Source organism: Sus scrofa, chromosome 4 (assembly GCF_000003025.6).
Source record: "Sus scrofa isolate TJ Tabasco breed Duroc chromosome 4, Sscrofa11.1, whole genome shotgun sequence".
Lineage (NCBI taxonomy): Eukaryota > Metazoa > Chordata > Mammalia > Artiodactyla > Suidae > Sus > Sus scrofa.
In genome coordinates, this window is record NC_010446.5 from 123,873,485 (window position 1) to 123,895,926 (window position 22,442).

At 40.7% G+C, this 22,442-nt stretch overlaps 1 protein-coding gene across 13 annotated transcripts in view; it reads right to left on the reverse strand.

Annotated features, from left to right (window-relative positions):
• Window positions 1-22,442, reverse strand: part of CCDC18 (coiled-coil domain containing 18) — a 172,711-nt gene that overhangs the window by 35,904 nt on the left and 114,365 nt on the right. For 12 of the 13 annotated variants that reach the window (XM_021090190.1, XM_021090199.1, XM_021090200.1 and 9 more), the window contains one exon: window positions 18,342-18,430. In XM_021090190.1, the coding sequence (XP_020945849.1) occupies window positions 18,342-18,430 (89 nt within the window). Of the gene's footprint in view, window positions 1-18,337; window positions 18,431-22,442 lie in introns of those variants that run through there. The other variant, XM_021090198.1, reaches the window with a different exon arrangement.

The following is a 22,442-nucleotide window of genomic DNA, read 5'->3' on the forward strand; positions in this document are numbered from 1 at the left end:
AGGCATAGGAAACAATCAGAGCTAAAGCTCGAGACAGAAATGCATTTGGCATCAAACGAGGGCTATCCAGCAGGCCCATGTGGTCAGAATGCAGTGACCAAGGTAAGAGGGGTAGCAGATGAGTCCAGAAAGCTTTGCAAGTCTCGGAGGCTTTTGAAAGGCGTTTCAGTTTATTCTAATGGCAATGGGAAGTTGTCAGAGGGTTTTCAGTAGGGCAGTGAAGGGATTTTCTTGTAGTGTCTCTCTGGCTTCTCTAGTGGTGGTCAAGAAGGTAGACCTGGAGAAAGGTCGGATGGCCAGGGCAGTCACCTAGGCCAGAGACGAGGGTGGCCTGGATCAAGATGGCAGCAGCCGTGGTGGTGAGAAGTGGATTCAGGTTCCGACGAGCAGATGGGGCTAACAAGACCTGCTGACAGATGGCCTGGAGGTGGTGAGAAGAACCCCGGGGTGAGCGGGGAAGACGGGACAGGAAAAACATCCTGGAGGGGGACCAACAATTCTGCTTTGTTCCTGCTCTAGTTCAGATACACTAAGAGATGCAAGTGGAGATGTGAGAAGGCAGCCAGATGCTCAAGTGCGGCGACCTAGGGAGAGATCAGAGTGGGACAGACACATGGTTCTGTCATCAGCATACAGACTGTATTTAGAGCACCGAGACTAGACATAACTGCTTATGGAATGAGCCCAAGTGAAGAAGGAAAGAAGACCCAGACTAGACACTGGGCACAGGTTAGCATTTAGAGGTGGTGTAAAGGAGCCGTTCCGGCGATGCAGGAGGAAAACTGAGCATGTGGCTGAAGCTAACAGTAGAAGGTGTTTTAAGCAGGAAGAAATGGTCACCTCTGCCGAATCCAGCCAAGAGGTCAAATTAGGGAGCGCTGCGAACAGATACTGTATTTGGCAAGGTGAAGCCATCGGTGGCAGATGTGATGGTCATTTCCACAAGCGCAACGAACATCTGATTGGGGTGCACAGAGAAAGAGAAGTGAGAAAGTGGGCAGATCAAGTACAAGCACTGGTTGGGGAGTCTCACTCTGAAGGACGCTGAGATACAGGGCGGAGGCTGGCGAGGACGTGGAGGCGAGGGGGAGTTACGCGAGGCCAACGCTAAGGCATGACGCAGAAAAGAGGTCAGATAATGGCGAGAGGGAATCTTCCACCAGGCAGGCATGCCATCCAGCGCCCGAGAGGGGAGGGTATGTTCTTCACGGTGGGAGGAGGGAGCACAAGCAGTCCCCGTTAGGTGGGTTGGTAGACTTGGCGGAGAGAAGATGACGTAATTGCTGCCTGATGGTTTCTGTTCCTTCGACAAAGTGTAAAGTGTGATCACCAGCTGAGGGGGAGGGAAGAGGACGTGAGGGAAGTTTAAGGAGAGGAGAGATGTAAAATAAACAACCTGGAGAGTCAGAGGCAACATCCTATTCATATCTGCATCCTAGCACAGTGCCTGGCACATTGCAGACACATTGAAAAGCGACTGAAGCTTAGAATCAGAAAAGAAAGGAAGAATGGTTATATGCATTAAAGACATATCTCAGAAATAAGAGTGCAGTATTTGTAGATGACTTTGGTTTACAAATGGTATAGAGTCTGCTTACTTATTCTGTAGTTCTAGAATATTAGAGGAAGAAAGCATCCTTGCAAAAGGTAATTTAGGGCAAGATTATTATTTTATACTTTATTTACAAGGCCATCTTTCCTACTATGCTAATCTTTTCAAGGTTAGGAGATTCTATCTTTTCATCTTTGTATTCTCAGAATGTATATAAAACCATTCCTGGCATGAATTAAGGGCACAATAATATTTTTTAAAATAAATGAATGACTGAACACAAGGAGCTTCTAATCCCTAGAGGATTTGTAAATTGAAATGGAAGACTTGCCAAAAGAATTTTAATACTTCAGGGATGAAAAGCTGTAGTGGATTTTGGAGTTCCTGTTGTGGCTCAGTGGTAACAAACCCGACGAGAATCCATGAGGACTCATGTTCGATCCCTGACCCCACTCAGTGGGTTAAGGATTCAGCGCTGTTATGTCGGTGGTGTAGGTCAGCAGCTGCAGCTCCAATTCAATCCCTAGCCTGGGAACTTTCATACTGCCAAGGGTGCGGCCCTAAACCAAAAAACCAAAACACGAAACAAACAAAAAAAAACTATCATGGATTTTAAAGATCAATGGATGCTTTGGGGACATTTAGAAAGAGTCACAGTATGCAACTATACATTCCCACAAGACTTTCTTTGTGGCATTATTTCAAGAATGAAAAATAATCTTTTTTTTAATGGCCACACCCATGGCATATGGAGGTTCCCAGGCCAGGGATTGAATCTGAGCCACCCCCGCAATCTTTGCTGCAGCTGTGGCAACACCAGATCTTTTTCAAACCAATGCACCTGGCTGGGGATCGAACCTGAACCTCTGTCGCAACATGACCCACTGCAGTCAGATTCTAAATCCACTGAGACACAGCGGAACACCAAAACTAATATAAACGGATTTTTGGTCTCACCAATGTGGCAGCCCTTGTATTTGCCTGAGTTACAGACTCTCTGGTCTTTTCCTCTGTGACGGTGATGGCTTTGTCTTAGCTAAATGCTGTGCATTATTGTCACGCGCATGCCCAGATGCTGTAGAGCCACCCATCTGCTTATTCTCCTCTGGAAAGACCTGGAGAAATTTCTTTTCTGTTGGGACAATGAGGTACCACCTGCGCCTGTGCCTGCTGTGGGAGACCGGCCTCAAAGGAAGCTGTATCTACCAAGCAGGCCGTTTCTGGCTGCACTTCATGCCTATGTTAGGCTTTTCTTAGTCCTAGAGTCGTGTATGACATGACCTCACCATTTCTTGTAAAACTGCTTTCAGGGGTAAAATATTAGAAAAAATAAAAAAATAAGAGAAAAGTATGCTTCAGAATATATGAGGGGAGGGAGAAAAGCGGGAACAGAGAAAGGGGGGAAAGAAAGCTGATCACTGTGAAGTCGGTTAACACACTGAGAGTCATTCAGCTGAGAAAGGTGATGAACCTCACAGCTGAGGGGGGGAGAAAACACTGCAAAACAGCAGGCAAAGAAAAGCTGAGAAAGATGGAGTTCGCTGATCCAGCAGATTAAGGATCTGGCATGGTCCCTGCAATGGCTTGGGTCACTGCTGTGGTGCAAGGTCGATCCTTGGCCAAAAAAGACAACAACAACAAAAAAGCTGATAAATGTAAATCTGAACTGGGCCTTTTGCCCCATAGTGAGGAACACAGAAAAAATTTTTATGCTGGGGAAAATATACGTGTGGCTATAACTATCTCTTTCTTCATGTTTATACGTCAGTACAAATCACAAAGAACAGAGACTATGAACACATCACGTGAGACTTTTGCCAAGAAGACTTTTCCAACTTAGTTCAGAAAGGGATGTATTATTTAGTCATTGTGTAAGTGGCTGGCGCCCTCTAGTGGTTATTTTGATTCCCTGCATATGGACCCTAAAATGCCCGTTAGAGGAAGAGAATCTCAGGAAAAAAATGACTAAACATTTTAGGAAGTATTTAGGGAAAACATTTTAGGAAAAAGAAAAAAACCTTCATTTTAATATCCTAACATAGAAGATCTTTCAGGGTGCTCTGGCGACAAAGGTAAATTTTTTTTTTTTTTGTCTTTTTGTGTTTTTGCCTTTTCTAGGGCCGCTCCTGCAGCATATGGAGGTTCCCAGGCTAGGGGTCCAATCAGAGCTGTAGCTGCTGGCCTACGCCAGAGCCACAGCAACACGGGGATCCGAGCCGCATCTGCGACCTACACCACAGCTCACGGCAACGCCAGATCTTTCACCCACTGATGGAGGCCAGGGATCGAACCTGCAACCTCATGGTTCCTAGTCAGATTTGTTAACCACTGCGCCACGACAGGAACTCCCAAAGGTAAATTTTTTTAGCTGGGGAAGATAATATTTGTCTATAAAACAAATTATTGAAAATAAGCTAGGACTTTGACAAAATGAAATGGCGGTGGACAAAACAATAGCAATTCGTCTATGGGGGAAAGTTTCTACACATCTTAAATGAAGCCATGAGAATGGATGAGGCATTCAGATAAGCCCATCAGAAAGAAAAGAAGAGGTTCAAGGAAATCACAACTTCTAAAGCAATGAGGGAACCCAAGATAAGAAGAATTACCAAAGAAACAAGAAGACCTCAGACAATGGTATCTGATAAGTCAGAGAGGATAGACCATCAAGCCATGGTTGTGAACAGGGTCAAATGGAACAGAGAAGTAAAGCCGACTGCGACGAAACCCAGCCATTGTGCAGCATTATAAGTCAACTGTACTTAAATAAAACTTTTAAAATTAAAAAAAAAAAAAAAACAACAAACAGCCATTGTGGGGAATGTGGCCCAAATGGCAAAGCAGGAAGCCCCTGAACTCAACTCCTCTCATGGGCACACCACAATTACATCTACTGACAGGGCAACTACCTATGAGAACGACCTGAAGATGAGCAGGAAAGATAAGCACAACTGAAGATATTAAGAAGAAGGAACCATGATAAGATGGGCAGGAGGGGCACAGACACAGTACAGTGAGGACCCGCACCCTCAGGTCAGCAACCCACAAAGTGAAGGGCTGTCACAATTGCAGAAGTCCTCCTGAAGGAGCCAGGAGTCTGAGCCCTACTTCACGGCCCCCAACCTGGGGGTAAAGTACCAAGAAGATGTGCCCTCCGAATCTCTGACTTTGAAGGTCTTACCTTTGGGAAAGCCTGAGGATTACGGGAAACAGAGACTCTATTCTCCTAGGGTGCATGCGAAATCCCACATGCTCTGAGTCCCAGCTCACAGGCAGTAGTTTGAAAGGAGATGAGGTCAGACCCACTTGCGGATCTTGGACGGGAGGCACTGGGACTCTGCCTGGGGACGGATACACTGGCAGCAGCCCATGATGGGAGCTCATTCTAACATGAGGACAATGGTGCTCACAAGCACCACCATGGACTACCACCTGTAACCTGTTAGCACTGGGGGCTTACCCACACATCCGCAGGCTGGCAGCAGATGTGTGCCCTCTCAGATTGCAAAGACAGTGCTCAGGGATCTGGTCCCACCCACCGGCACGCCAGAATTAGCCCCATGCCTTACCCCAAGCTATGCATACATCCACTTAGGCACCCTGTCCCACCGTCCAGTGAGCTACCACAAGCTCCATGAGGCGCGATCCAGCCAGGCAGGAAATCTACACTGAACCCCAGCAGGTCCACAGCCACCACATGAGGCAGAACCTTTAGCCACATGGGCCAGGAGCCAGTCCCAAATGGGCCAGGAGCCAGCCCCACCTACTAACACAGACATAGTAGTTAGCCCTGCTGCAACAGAAGGGCACAAGCATCCTACATAGGGGGTACCTCTAGTGACCAGAGGGGAGTGTGCTCCAAGTGTGTCTCAAAACATGTCTCCCACATAAGACCACAGTTACAAAATCAGGAAAAGTACTTGATTTACGACATACATGGAATTAAGCAGGGAATCAGGCAAAATGAGGAGAGAGAGGGATATGTCCCAAATGAAGGACCAAGACCAGCCTCAGAATAAGAACTAAATAAAGTGGAGTTCCCATCGTGGTGCAGTGGTTAACGAATCCGACTAGGAACCATGAGGTTACAGGTCCAATCCCTGGCCTCTCTCAGTGTGTTAACGATCCGGCGTTGCCGTGAGCTGTGGTGTAGGTCACAGATGCAGCTCGGATCCTGCGTTGCTGTGGCTCTGGTGTAGGCTGGCGGCTACAGCTCCGATTCAACCCCTAGCCTGGGAACCTCCATATGCCACAGGAGTGGCCCAAGAAATGGCAAAAAGATAAATAAATAAATAAATAAATAAATAAATAAAAAGAACTAAATAAAGTGAAGATAAGAAATATACCTGATAAAGAATTCAAGGTAATTATCATAAAGATGCTCAAATACCTCTTGAGAAGAATGGATGAGTACAGTGAGAATTTCAACAAAGAATCAGACAATAGAAAAAAGAATCAGACAAAGCTGAATAATACAATAACTAAAATTAAAAATACACCAGGAGGAATCAACATCAGATTAGATGATACAGGGGGAAGGATCAACAATCTGGATGACAGTAGTGAAAGCTGCCCAAGCTGAATAGAAGAAGGAAAAAAGGATTTTAAAAATTGAGGATAGGAGTTCCCGTCGTGGCGCAGTGGTTAACGAATCCGACTAGGAACCATGAGGTTGCGGGTTCGGTCCCTGCCCTTGCTCAGTGGGTTAACAATCCGGCGTTGCCGTGAGCTGTGGTGTAGGTTGCAGACGCGGCTCGGATCCCGCGTTGCTGTGGCTCTGGCGTAGGCCGGCGGCTACAGCTCCGATTCGACCCCTAGCCTGGGAACCTCCATATGCCGCGGGAGCGGCCCAAGAAATAGCAACAACAACAACAACAAAAGACAAAAAAAAAAAAATTGAGGATAGTTTGGAGTTCCTTGGTGGCCTAGCAGGTTAAGGATTTGGCATTGTCACTGCTGTGGCTTAGGTTGCTGCTGTAGCATGGGTTTGATACCTGGCCTGGGAACTTCTGCATGCCATAGGTGCAGCCAAAAAATGAAGGTATGTCAAGAATACTCTCACTTGCACTATAGGGATCCCAGAAGGAGAGAAAGAGATGGGGCAGAGAACTTATTTGAAGACATATGGTTGAAAATGCCCCTAACCTGAGGAAGGAAACAGACATCCAGATCCAGGAACCATAGAGAACACTAAACAAGACGAACCCGAGGAGGTCCGCACAATGACACATTATAATTAAAATGGCAAAAATTAAAAATAGAGGGGTTCCCGTCATGGCACAGCAGAAACGAACCCGACTGGCTACCATGAGGTTGCAGGTTCAATCTGTGGCCTCACTCAGTGGGTTAAGGATCCGGTGTTGCCATGAGCTGTGGTATAGATCGCAGACATGGCTCGGATGTGGTGTTGGCTGTGGTGTAGGCAGGCTGTTGCTCCAATTAGACCCCTAGCCTGGGAACCTCCATATGCCACAGATGCGGCCCTGAAAAAAAAAAAAAAAAAGAATCTTAAAAGCAGCAAGAGAAAAGTGAATAGTACGTTCAAGGGAACTCACATAAGATAACGTGCTGAGTTTTCAGCAGAGACTTTGCAGGCTGGAAGGGAGCAGCATGATATAGCCAAAGTAATGAAAGGGAAAAATGTACAACCAAGAATACTTTACCCAGAAAGGTTATTCAGATTTGAGGGAGAGATACAGTTTTACAGACAAAGATTAGCTGAGTTCAGCTCTACTAAACCAGCTTTATAAGAAATATTAAAGGGATTGTTCTAAGCAGAAAAGACCGTGTTAGAAATAGGAAAATTATGAAAGGAAAAATCTCATTGGTAAAGGCAAACAGCAAATAAAAGTAGAAGATCGACCATTTATAAAGCTAGTAGGTAGGTTAAAAGCCAAAAGTATTAAATCATCTATATCCATAGTAAGTAGTTAAGAAATACACAAAGCAAAAAGATATAAAACATGATGTCAATAACATTAGACACGAGAGGAGGAGTAAAAATGCAGGTTAGAACGTGCTCACACTTGAGAGGTCATTGACATACACATGTTGTTTACATGACCCTCACGGTATCCACAGATCAAAAATCTATGACAGATTCAGACACAGCACAGAAGAAAAAAGAATCCAACATAACACTAAAGATAGTCATCAGATAACAAAGGAACAAAGGAACAAAAAAAGAATTACAAAAACAACCAGAATACAACTGACAAAATGGCAATAACTGCACACTTTAAAGGTAAATGGACTATTGGAGTTCCTGTCTTGGTGCAGTGGAAATGGAGGAAATGAATCCAACTAGGAACCATAAGGTTGCGGGTCCAATCCCTGGCCTCTCTCAATGCGTTAAGGATCCGGCATTGCCATGAGCTGTGGTGTAGGTCACAGACACGGCTCAGATCTGGCCTTGCTGTGGCTCTGGCATAGGCCAGCAGCAACAGCTCTGATTAGACCCTTAGCCTGGGAACCTCCATATGCTGTGCATGCGGCCCTTAGAAGACAAAGGACAGAAAAAAAAAGTAAATGGACTATTAAATCAAATCAAAAGAGTGGTTGAATATGGAGCAGCTAAATGGATTTCAAAAAAAAGATACAGGTAGTATGCTGCCTATGAGAGAGTCACTTCAGGAGTTTCCATCGTGGGGCAGCAGAAATGAATCTGGCTGGGAACCATGAGGTTGCAGGTTCAATCCCTGGCCTCAATCAGTGGGTTGAGGATCCGGCACTGCCGTGAGCTTTGTGTAGGTTGCAGATGCAACTCGGATCTAGCATTGCTGTGGCTTTGGCATAGGCCGGCAGCAGCAGCTCCGAATGCACCCCTAGCCTGGGAATCTTCATGTGCCGTGGGTGTGGCCCTAAAAGGACAAAGGACAAAAAAAAAGGCTCACTTCAGAATCAAAGACACACACATACACTGAAAGTTAAGGGATGAATAAAAGTATTTCATGCAAATAGAAACAAAAAGAGAGTTGTGGCAGTGATACTTAGACAAAATAAACCTTAAAACAAAGACTACAAGAAGAGATAAAGAAGAACATTACATAATGATCAAGGGATCAATCCAACAAGATGATATAACAATTTTAAGTTTATATGCAATTAGCATAGGAATACCTAAATGCATAAAACAAATATTAACAAACATAAAAGGAGATATTGACAGTAACACAATAACATTAGGGGACATTAACACCCTACTACTTACATGAATGTGCAGACCATCCAGACAGAAAAGCAATAAGGCAACACTAGCTTTAAATGGCACATTACACCAGATGGAATTAATATATTTATATGACATTCCATCCCAAACCAGCAGAGTCCACATGGAACATTCTTGAAGTGAGATCATGTACCAGGCCACAAAACAAGCCATAGTAAATTTAAGAAGATGGAAATCATACCAAACATCTATTCTGACCACAGTGGTATGAGACTAGAAATCAACTACAAGAAAAATCTGCAAAAAACACAAACATATGGAGGCTAAACAATATGCTACTCGAAAACCAGTGGGTCATGGAAGTAATAAAGGAGGAACTCAAACAATTCCTCAAACAATTTAAATGAAAGTGGAAACATAAAATTCCAGAATCTTGTATGCAGCAAAAGCAGTTCTGAGAGGGAATTTTATAACAATAGAAGCCAACCTCAGGAAACAAGAAAAACTCAAATCAACAATCTAATTTTACACCTAAAGGAACTAGAAAAAGAAGAACAAAGAAAATCCAAAGTTAATAGAAAGAAATAATAAAGATCAGAACAGAATAAGAGATTAGAGATTAAAAAAATAGAAAAGATCAATGGAACTAAGAGCTGATTTCCTTTGAAAAGATAAATAAAGTTGATAAAATTTTAGCCTAATCAAGAAAAAAAGAGAGAAGGCTCAAAAATAAAATCAGAAATAAAAGAGAAGTTACAACTGACACCACAGAAATACAAAGGACCATAAGACATTATTATGAATAATTATATGCCAATAAAAGTGAAAACCTGAAAGAAATGGATAAATCTCTAGAAATGTACAATCCCCCAAGACTAAATCAGGAAGAAATAAAAATTCAAACAGACAGATGATCAGGAATGAAACTTAATCTGCAAAAGTTTTTTAAAAAATTCCTAGAGTTCCCATTGTAGTGCAGTGGAAACAAATCTGACTAGTATCCATGAGGACACAGTTTCAATCCCTGGCCTTGCTCAGTGGGTTAAGGATCCAGTGTTGCCGTGGGCTGTGGCATAGGTCTCAGATGCATCTAGGATCTGGCATTGCTGTGGCTGTGGTGTAGGCCAGTGACTATGGTTCTGATTTGACCCCTAGCCTGGGAACCTCCATATGTTGCAGGTTTGGTCCTAGAAAGAAAACAAATTCCCAACAGGAGTCCTCTGGTAGCCTAGCAGTTTAGGATTTGGCATTGTCACTGCTGTGGCTCAAGTTTGATCCCTGGCCTGGGAACTTCCGCAGCTGCAGATGTGACAAAAAAAGAAAAAAAAAAAAGAAAAAAAAAAAAAAAAAAAAAAGAACTCTAACTCCCAACAAACAAAGGTTGGGACCAGACAGCTTCACAGCTGGATTCTACCAAACATTTAAAGAAGAATTAATACCTATTCTCCTCAAATTATTCCAAAAAATTGAAGAAGAAGGAACTTTTGTGAACTCATTCTATGAGGCCAGCATCACCTTGATATCAAAGCCAGACAATGACATCACACACCAAAAAAAAAAAGGAAACTACAGGCTAGTATCACTGATAAACACAGATGCAAAAACGCTTAGCAAGATATTAGCAAAGCAAACTCAACAATACATGAAAAAGACCATATACCACACACCATGACCAACTGGGATTTATCCCAAAGATGCAAGAATTGATATCCACAAATCAATCAATGTGATACACCATCCTATAAAATCTGAGATTAAAAATCATATGATTATCTCAACCAATGCAGAAAAGTCCTGGCAATATTTAACATCCATTTCTGTTAAAAACAACAACAACAACAAAAACTCTCAACAAATTGAGTATAGAAGGAATATTTCTCAACATAATAAAAGCCATATATGACAAATCCATAGCCAACATCATACTCAATAGCATTCCTTTAAGATCAGGAACAAGGCAATGATGCCCACTTCTACCACTTTTATTCTACATAGTACTGGAAGTCCTAGCCACAGCAATCAGACAAGAAAAAGAAATAAAAGGAATCCAAATTGGAAAGGAAGAAGTAAAACTGTCACTGTTTGCAGATGACATAATACTATATTTATAGAAAAATTTAAAGATGCCACCAAAAAACTATTTAGAATTATGAATTCAATAGTTATAGGATGCAATATTAATATACAGACACCTGCTGTGTTGCTATACACTAAACAAATAATCAGAAACAGAAATTAAGAAAACAGCCCCGGGGAGTTCCCATCGTGGCACAGTGGTTAATGAATCCGACTAGGAACCATGAGGTTTCGGGTTCGGTCCCTGCCCTTGCTCAGTGGGTTAAGGATCTGGCGTTGCCGTGAACTGTGGTGTAGGTTGCAGACGCGGCTCAGATCCCGCGTTGCTGTGGTTCTGGCGTAGGCCGGTGGCTACAGCTCCAATTCGACCCCTAGCCTGGGAACCTCCATATGCCGAGGGAGCGGCCCAAGAAATGGCAAAAAGACAAAAAAAAAAAAAAAAAAAAAATCTATTATAAAAAAAAAAAAGAAAGAAAGAAAACAGCCCCATTTATGGTTGAATCAAGAAGAGTAAAATACTCTAGGGATAAACCTAACCAAGGAGATAAAAGATCTGTACTTGGAAAACTATAAGACATTGATAAAAGAAATTGAAGACAACACAAACAAAAGGAAAGACATACCATGCTCGTGGATTGAAAGAATCAATACTGTTAAAATGACTAAACAACCCATTGCAATCTACAAATTCAGTGCAATCCCTACTAAAACACCAATGGCAATTTTCATTTAAATAGAAGAAATAATTTTTAAATTGGTATGGAAGCACAAAGGATCTCAAATAGCCAAAGCAGTCTTGAGAAAGAACAAAGCTAGAGATATCATGCCTCTTGATTTCAAACTATCCTACAAAGTTAAAACTATCAAAACAGTATCTTATGGCACAAAAACAGACATATAAATCAATGAAACAGAATAAAAAGCCCAGAAATAAACCCACACTTATAAGGTCAGTTAATCTACGACAAAGGAGGCAAGAATGTACAATGAGGAAAAGACAGTCTCTTCAATAAATGGTGCCGGGGAAACTGGATGGCAACAGACTCAAAGTGGACTACTTTTCCTCACCACATATAAAAATAAACTCAAAATGGACTAAAGGCTTAAATGTAAGACCAGAAACCATAAAATCCCTAGAAGAAAATACAGGCAGTACACACTTTGACTTCATTCTTAGTATGGGGGGAAGGCAGAGGGATATATGTCCTCAGGCAAGGGAAACAAGCAAAAATAAACAATTGGGACTAAATACAACTATAAATCTTTTGCACAGAGAAGGAAATTACCAACAAAACAAAAATACTTGCAAATGATGTATCTGATAAGGGGTTAATATTGAAAATATACAAAGAACTCGTATGAATCAACATTAAAAAAAAAAAAAACAGCCTGGGAGTTCTGTGGTGATCTAGGGGTTAGGTAGGACTCAGTACTTTCACCACAGTGGCCCAGGTTCAATCCCTGGTCTGGGAACTGAGATCCCACATCAAGCAGCTGCACTTTCTGGAGAAAAAAATCTTAAAAAAACAAAAACAAACCTGATTTAAAAATAGGCAGAAGACCTGAATAGACATTTTTCTAAATAAGACACACAGGTGGCCAATAGACATAAAAAGATGCCAACATCACTAATCATTAGAGAAACGCAAATCAAAATCATGATGCGATGCCACCTGTCACCTATCAGGATGTGAGGATGTGGGAAAAGGGAATCCTGTATACTGTTAGTGGGATTATAAATTGGTGCAACCAACATAGAAAACAGTATGGATGTTTCTCAAAAAATTAAAAATAGAATTGCCCTATGACCCAGGAATTTCATTTCTGGATTTTTACCCAAAGAATACAAAAACACAAATTAGAAAAAATATATGTATGATTGGATCACTTTGTCATACAGCAGAAACTGACAGAACATTGCAAATCAACTATAATAGAAAAAATAAAAATCTTTTTAAAAATGTAAAAAAAAAACACCAACAAAAAAGATATATGTACCCCAATATTCATTGAAGCACTTTTTACAATAGCCAAGATATGGAAGTAACCTACCTACATGCTCAGTGAGAGATGAATATATAAAACATGGTATACATAATATCTTATGTACAATGAAACACGAGTACACAAATAAGCAAAGTGAGATCTTGCTATTTTAGACAACGTGGATGGATCTAGAGTGTATTAGGCTAAGTGAAATAATTCAGAGAAAAACAAATATCTATGTTCTCACATATAGGTAGAATCTAAAAAACAAAGCAAACAAAAAAAATGAAAACAGACTTATAGATACAGAGAATGAGTAGTGGGTGGCAGGGAACTGATGAACTGGATTAAGAGGTACAAACATCTAGTTATAAAATAAATAAGCCAGAGTTCTCCCTGTGGTGCAGCAGGTTAACGATCCAGCTTATCTCTGGGGAGGTGCCCGCTTGGTCCCAGGCAGAGTGCAGTGACTTAAGTCTGGCATGTCAAATCACTGTGGAGTGCACCTCAAACTAGCAATATTGTACACATATATTTCTTTCTTCTTCTTTTTTTTTTTTTTTTGTCTTTTTTTGCCTTTTCTAGGGCCACTTCTGCGGCATATGGAGGTTCCCAGGCTAGGGGTCTAATTGGAGCTGTAGCCGCCGGCCTATGCCAGAGCCACAGCAATGCAGGATCCAAGCCATGTCTGCAACCTACACCACAGCTCACAGCAATGCCATATCCTCAACCCACTGAGCAAGGCCAGGGATTGAACCCGCAACCTCATGGTTCTTAGTCGGATTTGCTAACCACTGAGCCACGATGGGAACTCCTTGTACACATATATTTCAATAATAATTTTTAAAAATATGTTCAGAAAAAGACTAGAAGGACATAAAACGACATATTAAAAGCGATCTTTCGGTAATAGCTGTTGTGCAATGAATTCAAAGGTTAAAACAAGTTCCATTCAAAAACAGGCAAACAATACTGAGTTAAGGTAATGCAATACAGTTAAAACCTAAAAGTGCATCAAAAAATTTTTATTGTCCTAGAATTTAAATATATCAAATACTGTTTGCATGAGCCCATTTTACATACTCACAGACATTTTTCTAGTAACAGAATTTGATCTGTATTCTCATTAAATAGCTTTCATTTAAACAGAGGAAATGGCTTATTGAGCTCTCTATTAAAGGGAAAATGACTTGAATGAAAAGCTTTGTGCCTTCCTAACTACTTTAGACAGAGTATCTATTGTAAAATGCTGAAGCTATTAACTTCTCAAATGAGTCACAATGTATGAGGATATTCAAACTTATTGAGGTAAATGGAATTATGGCCAGAGTACATAAATATTATTAAGAAATATATTTAAAGCATTAAGTATTACCTGATTTGGTTATTAGGTTAAAATGATCCTATTGTTGAAATATTTGTTTAGTCTGTTTAAAGAAGAGAACATTAGCATGTTGTAGAGGAAACTACTGAAATGCCTACATTGCAGCAAAACTGTGGCATCAAGAGAGATTTGACTCAGGTTTTAGATCTCAGTTGGGTAAGTTTTGTTTTACAGATTTTTATTCCCTTTACCCCAAATTTACTGAGACAGAGAATTATTTTACATATTGGAAAGAGAGGGTTTTTGTTTGTTTGTTTGTTTGTTTTAAACTGCTAAACTATGATTTAACAGTTAATACTGTTATGCACAGGGATTGTGGGATGGAAATCCTATAAAATTGGATTGTGATGATCATTATACAACTATAAATGTAGTAAATTCACTGAGTAATAAAAAAGTCAATACTGTTAAACTGACTAAACCCAAATAATATGTTTGCTTTATTTTTTAAAATGATAGTGAATAGAATAGTTTTGAAGAATTGGCTAAACTCAAATTATACAATTAAAGCAGTGTTTTAAAACAAATTTTACACAAAACCACATTCTACACAAAGTTTTCTTTTATGGCAGCCACCTGAAGGATTGGCCCCCAAATTATCTCACTCTGAAAGCCAAAAGGACTCAGCATTCACAAGTTCCATGGAATCACATTAAACTAATAGGCAGTTCTACACAGACACACAAGCATGTCTATACCCCTAGGCTGAGCAGAGAAGGAACAGGCAAAAACTCAAGGTTCCCAGTTTCTGCCTGGAAGGGGTGGGACTGTGCACTTTCCCAGATGCTTCCCAAGGATCGGGCTTCTAATTAGCTTGCACCTGGGAGCTGATGGGGCATGCACTCAGGAGTCACCTGGGAGCCTGAATGGGTGTGTGGGAACTTCCTGCATCTCCCCACCCCCCACCCTGCACCCATTAAGCCCAGTGATGAAACCAAGTCTATAGCTTCCCCTTAAAAGAGTTTGGACAAAAATTTAGCAGCCTATATTCTATGGCTGCCACCCAAGGAAATGCTCCTAAATCACCTAGCTGTGGGACTTGTTGAGACTCAGCATTTGTAAGTTCTATGGGACCACAGGGAAGAAAGAGGTGGTTCTGTATGGGTGCACAAACACTTCTAGGGGATATTCCCCTGGCTCAGCACAGATTGGTTAGACCAAAACCAACCAGATCCTGATTTTGCCCCAAGAGAGGCTAGACTGCATGCATATCTAACATCCTAAATTTCTCAGCTGCAGCCTGAAGGTCAGGCTTCCAATTAGCCTACATTAGGGGAGCTGAAGAGGCAGGCAATAAAAACAAATTCTCTCAAAAGTTAATTTATCTTTTTTTTTTTTGCTATTTCTTGGGCCGCTCCTGCGGCATATGGAGATTCCCAGGCTAGGGGTCTAATCGGAGCCGTAGCCATCAGCCTACGCCAGAGCCACAGCAACGCAGGATCTGAGCGGCGTCTGCAACCTACACCACAGCTCACGGCAATGCCGGATCCTTAACCCACTAAGCAAGGGCAGGGACCGAACCCGCAACCTCATGGTTCCTAGTCGGATTCGTTAACCACTGCGCCACGATGGGAACTCCTCAAAAATTAATTTTAAAAACTCATTTATAATAACACCAAAAAGAATAAAATACTTAACGATAAATTTAACCAAGGAAGTGCAAGATCTGTATGCTGAAAACTACAAAACATTGATGAAAGAAATTGAAGAAGACACAAATAAAAGGAAAGATGTTCAGTGCTCATGGATTGGAAGAATTAATATTGTGAAAAATGTTCATACTATCCAAAGTGATCTACAGTTTCAATGCAGTCCCTACCAAAATTCCAATTGCATTTTTCACAGAAATAGGAAAAACAATCTTCAAATTTATATTTACCTACAAAAGACACCAAATAGTCAAAGCAATCTTGAGCAAGAAGAGCAAAGTTGGAGGCATCTCACTTCCCAATTTCAAACTACATCACAAAGCTATCGTAATCAAAACAGTACAGGACTGGCATAAAAATAGACAAATAATTCTGGAACAGAATAATGAGTCCAGAAATAAAGCCATGCATATATGATCAATTAATTTTCAACAAAGGCATTAAAAATACACAATTGGAAAAAGAGAGGCTCTTTGATAAATAATGTTGGGAAAACTAGATATCACATGAAAAAGGATAAAAAGGATAAAACTTATCTTATACCATACATAAATATCAACTCAAAATGGATTACAGAAAAACTTTGAAACCACAAAATTCCTAGAAGACAAGATAGGGAAATGCTTTGTGACACTGGTCTTGGCAATTATTATATTATTTGGATTTGAAAACAAAATAAAAGGCAAAAAATGGGAGTTCCCGTCACGGTGCAGTGGTTAACGAATCTGACTGGGAACCATGAGGTTGTGGGTTCGATCCCTGCCCTTGCTCAGTGGGTTAACAATCCGGCGTTGCTGCGAGCTGTGGTGTAGTGGTGTAGGTCGCAGACGCGGCTCGGATCCAGTGTTGCTGTGGCTCAGGCGTAGGCTGGTGGCTACAGCTCTGATTAGACCCCTAGTCTGGGAACCTCCATATGCTGCTGGAGCGGCCCTAGAAATGGCAAAAAGACAAAAAAAAAAAAAAAAAAAAAAAAAGGCAGAAAATGTATTACCATTTTGTTAATTGCTTTCTGACTGTTTTGTGTTTCATGTTTTCCTCTTTAATCTTCCTTTACTGTTTGTTGTTGTTGTTGTTGTTGTTGTGTGTGTGTGTGTGTGTTGGTATGCTTTTACTTTTTTCTTTTTCTTTTTTGTGTATCTACTAGAAGTTTTTTTCCTCGTGGTTTACCATAAGTGTTACATAAAACATCCTATAGTTGTAAGAGTCTATTGTGAGGCAGTAACAACTTACCTTCAGTCTCATATAGTGTCCTCTCATATTTTATGCCATTAATGTCACACTAGATTTGTTAATATAGTACATCAGTTAGCAAGTTATTTTGGCTGTAATTATTTTAAATACTATTGTCTTTTAACATTTATACTAGAGTTAAAAGGGACTTGGGCGCCACCATTAGATTATTCTGAATTTGGATACATATTTACCTTATATTTTCACAAGTTTTCTGGTTGCTAATTAGTAGCCTTTTGTTTCAACTTGAAGAACTTCCTTCAGCATTTCTTGTGCTGAACTTGTGATGAACTCTTTGAGCTTTTGTTTAGGAAAACCTTTATGTCTCCCTCATTTCTGAAGGAAAGTTTTACTGAGTATAGTATTGATTTGGCTTTTGTTTTTTTTTTCTTTCAGTACTCTGAATATATCATCCCACTCCCTTCTGGCTTGATAGGTTTCTTCTGAGAAATCTGCCCATATCCTTTTGGGGTTCCCTGGTATGGGATGAATTGGTTTTCTCATGATGCTGCTTTCAAAATTCTACTGTCTATGACTTTTAGCAACTTGATCATAATGTGTCTCAGGGTAATCTTCTTTGAGTTGATCTTGCTTTTGACCCTTTGAGCTTCAGGTACCTGGGTGTTCATATCTTTCTCAGGATTTGGGAAGTTTTCTGCTATTAGATTTTAAATAAGCTTTCTGCCTCTTTCTGTCTCTCTTCTCCTTCTGGAATCCCAATGATGTTTATTTTCATTTGCTTGAGATTGCCGCATAATTCATGCAGGCTTTCTTCACTCTTTTTCATTCTTTTTTCTGTTTGTTCCTATAACTAGATAATTTCAAACAAGCAGTCTTGGAGTCTGCTGATCATTCCTTTGTATAATCAAACCTGTTGTTGAAACTCTATATTGAATTTTTCAGTTCTGTCATTGTACTTCTCAGTTCCAGCTCTGTTTAGTTCTTTTTTATCTTATCAGATGCTGAATATTGTTTATTCCTATAAATATTATTTATTCTTGAGATTCATTTTTGAACATGGTTGAGTTACTCAGAAACATTTTCTTTTATCCTTTCAGGTCTCATTTTTAATATCTTAATTAGTACCAGGGCAGAATTTAGTCTAGGTTCTATTTCCCCATTACTGAGACAAAACTCTTGAGAATTCTACCTGATGCCATGAAAATGAGATTTTTCACTCACTTATTGGGATAGAAATTATTTTCAGAGCTATCTGAGCTACCTCCATTTAGGTCAGGTGGTTCTTTCCCTGTATTTGTGTAGTTTCCTCACATATACTCACTGATCATTATTTACCTGAAAACTGGATAGGGATCCTTTGCAGATTTCAAGAGCTGTCTCTGGCACAGTTCCCTCCTCTCAGTTCTCTTCTGTCCTGTGAATTCCTGGGAACAAATGCAACATAAAATAAATGCATTATGTCATTATTTTTTATGGCTGAGTAGTATTCCATTGTGTATATATACCACATCTTCTGAATCCAATCATCTGTTGACGGACATTTGGGTTGTTTCCATGTCCTGGCTATTGCGAATAGGGCTGCAATGAACATGCGGATGCATGTGTCTCTTTTAAGTAGAGTTTTGTCCGGATATATGCCCAAGAGTGGGATTGCGGGGTCATATGGAAGTTCTATGTATAGATTTCTAAGGTATCTCCAAACTGTTCTCCATAGTGGCTGTACCAGTTGACATTCCCACCAACAGTGCAGGAGGGTTCCCTTTTCTCCACAACCCCTCCAACATTTGTTATTTGTGGACTTATTAATGATGGCCATTCTGACTGGTGTGAGGTGGTATCTCATGGAAGTTTGGATTTGCATTTCTCTTATGATCAGTGATGTTGAGCATTTTCTCATGTGTTTGCTGGCCATCTGTATATCTTCCTTGGAGAACAGTCTATTCAGGTCTTTTGCACATTTTTCCATTGATTGATTGGCTTTTTTGCTGCTGGGTTGTATAAGTTGCTTATATATTCTAGAGGTTAAGCCCTTGTCAGTTGCATCATTTGAAACTATTTTCTCCTATTCTGAAAGTTGTCTTTTTGTTTTCTTTTTGTTTTCCTTTGCTTTGTTGTGGAAGATGTGGTATATATACACAATGGAATACTACTCAGCCATAAAAAAGAATGGCATAATGCCATTTGCAGCAACATGGATGGAACTAGAGAATCTCTTACTGAGTGAAATGAGCCAGAAAGACAAAGACAAATACCATATGATATCACATAACTGGAATCTAATATCCAGCACAAATGAACATCTCCACAGAAAAGAAAATTATGACTTGAAAAACAGACTTGTGGCTGCCTGATGGGAGAGGGAGGGAGTGGGAGGGATCGGGAGCTTGGGCTTATCAGACACAACTTAGAATAGATTTACAAGGAGATCCTGCTGAGTAGCATTGAGAACTATGTCTAGATACTCATGTTGCACCAGAACAAAGGGTGGGGAAAAAAAAATGTAATGTATACATGTAAGGATAACTTGATACCCTTGCTGTACAGTGGGAAAATAAAATAAAATAAAATAATAAAATAAATGCAAATAAAAATAATAAGAAAAACAACAACAAAAAACTTGTTGCATAAATTTTGTCCGGTCTTCTAGTTATTTCAGATAGGGGGATAGAAAGCTTTTAAGCCTTCCCTGGATTCCTGTTCTGATTCTTCAACTCAAAGAAACTGCTAGACTCTGCTCGCATTCTTCCTTCTTGTGCCATGCTGGAAATTCTCTAGGTAATGAACTAGTGCAAATGTAGGGTTCCCTGTGTCTTTTTCTCCCTCTCAGGAATCATTGTCCATTGTTACCTAGCGTCCAATGTCTTAAAAACTGTCATTTCATGCTTTTCCTTTAAGCAACCTAAGGTGATCTCTGAAAATGGTTCACTATTTACTTGAGCCAGAAAACTCCATAAAATCATGCAAATGAGGTTTGAGACTTTGGGCTCATTTTAAGAACACTCACAAAACTGCTCAGGCCATCCCAGGTATGTATATCCAAAAAAGCCACCACAGCATGTGCTCTTTTATTACAATTACAGAATTATTGGCTTCTTTTTTACTTGACTAGTTCCACCAGATGTTTCTCAATTGTACCAGTCTTTTGAAAAAAACCAACATTTGGCTTTGTTAATTCTATTTTATACTTGTTTTCTATTCCACTAATTTCTGCTCATACCATTGTCATTTTCGTCTTTCTTCTTTTTTATATTTATTTTGCTGTTCATTTTCTATTTTTTTTTTTTTAGGGCTGCACCTGCAGCATATGGAAGTTCCCAGGATAGGGGTCAAATTAGAGCTACAGGTGCTGGCCTATGCCACAGCCACAGCCACACAGGATCTGATCCGCATCTGTGAGCTACAACACAGTTCACAGCAATGCCGGATCCTTAACCTGCTCAGTGAGGCCAGGGATGGAACTTGCATCCATGGATCCCAGTCGGGTTCGCTGACCACTGAGCCACGAAGGGAAGTCCCTCATTTTATGATTTCTTTTGCAATGCGAAAGCTTGTAAGTTTGAGTAGATCCCATTTGTTTTTGTTTTTATTTCTATCTCCTTGGGAAACTACTCTAAGGGCCACACCCACAGCATATGGAAGTTCCCAGGCTAGGGATCAAATCAGAGCTGCGGTTGCCAGCCTACGCCACAGCCACAACAATGGGGATCCAAGCTGTGTCTGCAACCTACACCACAGCTCATTAGCAACACCGGATCCTTAACCTACTGAACATGGCTAGGGATCAAACCCTTATCCTCAAGGATACTAGTTGGGTTCATTCCCACTCAGCCAGAGTGGGAACTCCTTGATTCTTTTTTCTTATGAGAACTGAATGATTTTGTAGATCAAGAGCTGAATATAAAGTGCCGGCTATGTCAGTCTTCAAGTAAAGATACAACATATGGCATAGCAGCCATTTGTTTTTTATTTGAAAATCATCTGCTACAATCCATATGGAACCACTCAAGTGAAGTAACGCATGGTGCATCCTTTAAGTTGTTCACTTTGGCACCAATGTCTGTTGTAATTCCACCTAGGTTGCAGTATAGCTTCTGATTTACTCTATTGGTTGGGACAGGGGACAGGTACAGAGGCTTCTATTTGAACTTTCATACCATGATGGCTCTTGGCCAACTGCCAAGTATATGCATTCCAATTGTTTTACATGGGGGCAGAGAAATGACTTCCAGGTGGGTTTGTAGATCTCTGGATCCACTATGCGTGCACTTGGGCCAGGGATCCATTTATCACCTGGCCTTCAGGAGCCACTTTAACTGAGGGGCTAGTGATGGCATTTTGGGTCTCCAGTAATTCTGTTAGTTCATATCCTACATCTAATTGCCCCAGAAAGGTTGACACCAAGTATATAAGTTTTTTTAAGTGTTGGCATTCAGTCTCACAGTACTCTGTTATTATGTCCTCATAATATTTAGAGCTTTCCATGCCTCAAAGATTATACTGTATTGTGGATTCATGAGATTATGCCAGGTTTTTCTTCTAATTTCTGAAGTGTTTTTTCCTAAAACTGAAGGCACATTTCTGGCCATGCCCAACAGGCCCAGATTTTACTAATTCCAAGCTGACACACTCACATCCACCATTTTCACATCCATTACTTGTCAATCAGAATAAGACCCAAAGTAGCAGTTCTCTACATTATTTACGTCATTACCCTGGCATTCAGTCTGCTTTCTAATCAACTTCTCTGTTTGAGCAGAACAGGATGTCCACTAGCTGACTGGAGAGTTGAAAGCATTCATCACTATTGTACCATGCCTTTGTGCTAACGCCCTGATCAGCATTAGGAAAGAAATGCCCATGAGTGGTTGGTATGGCTTATAGTATCTTCTACAGTCAACTCCATTTATCCCTCCTTTAATTCCCACTCAATTGTGTGCCATCATGCTTCCTTCTCCCAGGTTTTGTTTTCTGTTTTTTTTAATAGCTGTACCTGTGGCATATGGAATTTCCCTGAGCCAGAGACTGAATCCAAGCCACAGCTGTGACCTATGTGGCAGCTACAGCAACCCCAGATCCTTTAACCCACTGCACCGGGCTTGAGATTGAACCTCTACCTCTGCAGCAACCCAAGCCGCTGCAGTCAAATTCTTAACCCACCATGCCACAGTAGGAACTCCAAAATTCTTTTTTAGGTTGGGCAAGATTTGGATATGTTTTGATAGAAAAAGCTGGTACACAGGAAAGGACTGACAAGAGCGGAGAGGAAATAAGCGATGAAGGGAAGTCCCCGAGGAGACAGAAAGGGACCCAAATTCAGGTACACAGATTACCTGGAGGGAAAGCTAGTCTTCACTGAGATGACAAACTAAGTTTGTAAATGTAGGGGCAGGAAATTGTAGGGATTTTCTTCTGATGGTTGCCATTCTTTCTTGAAGC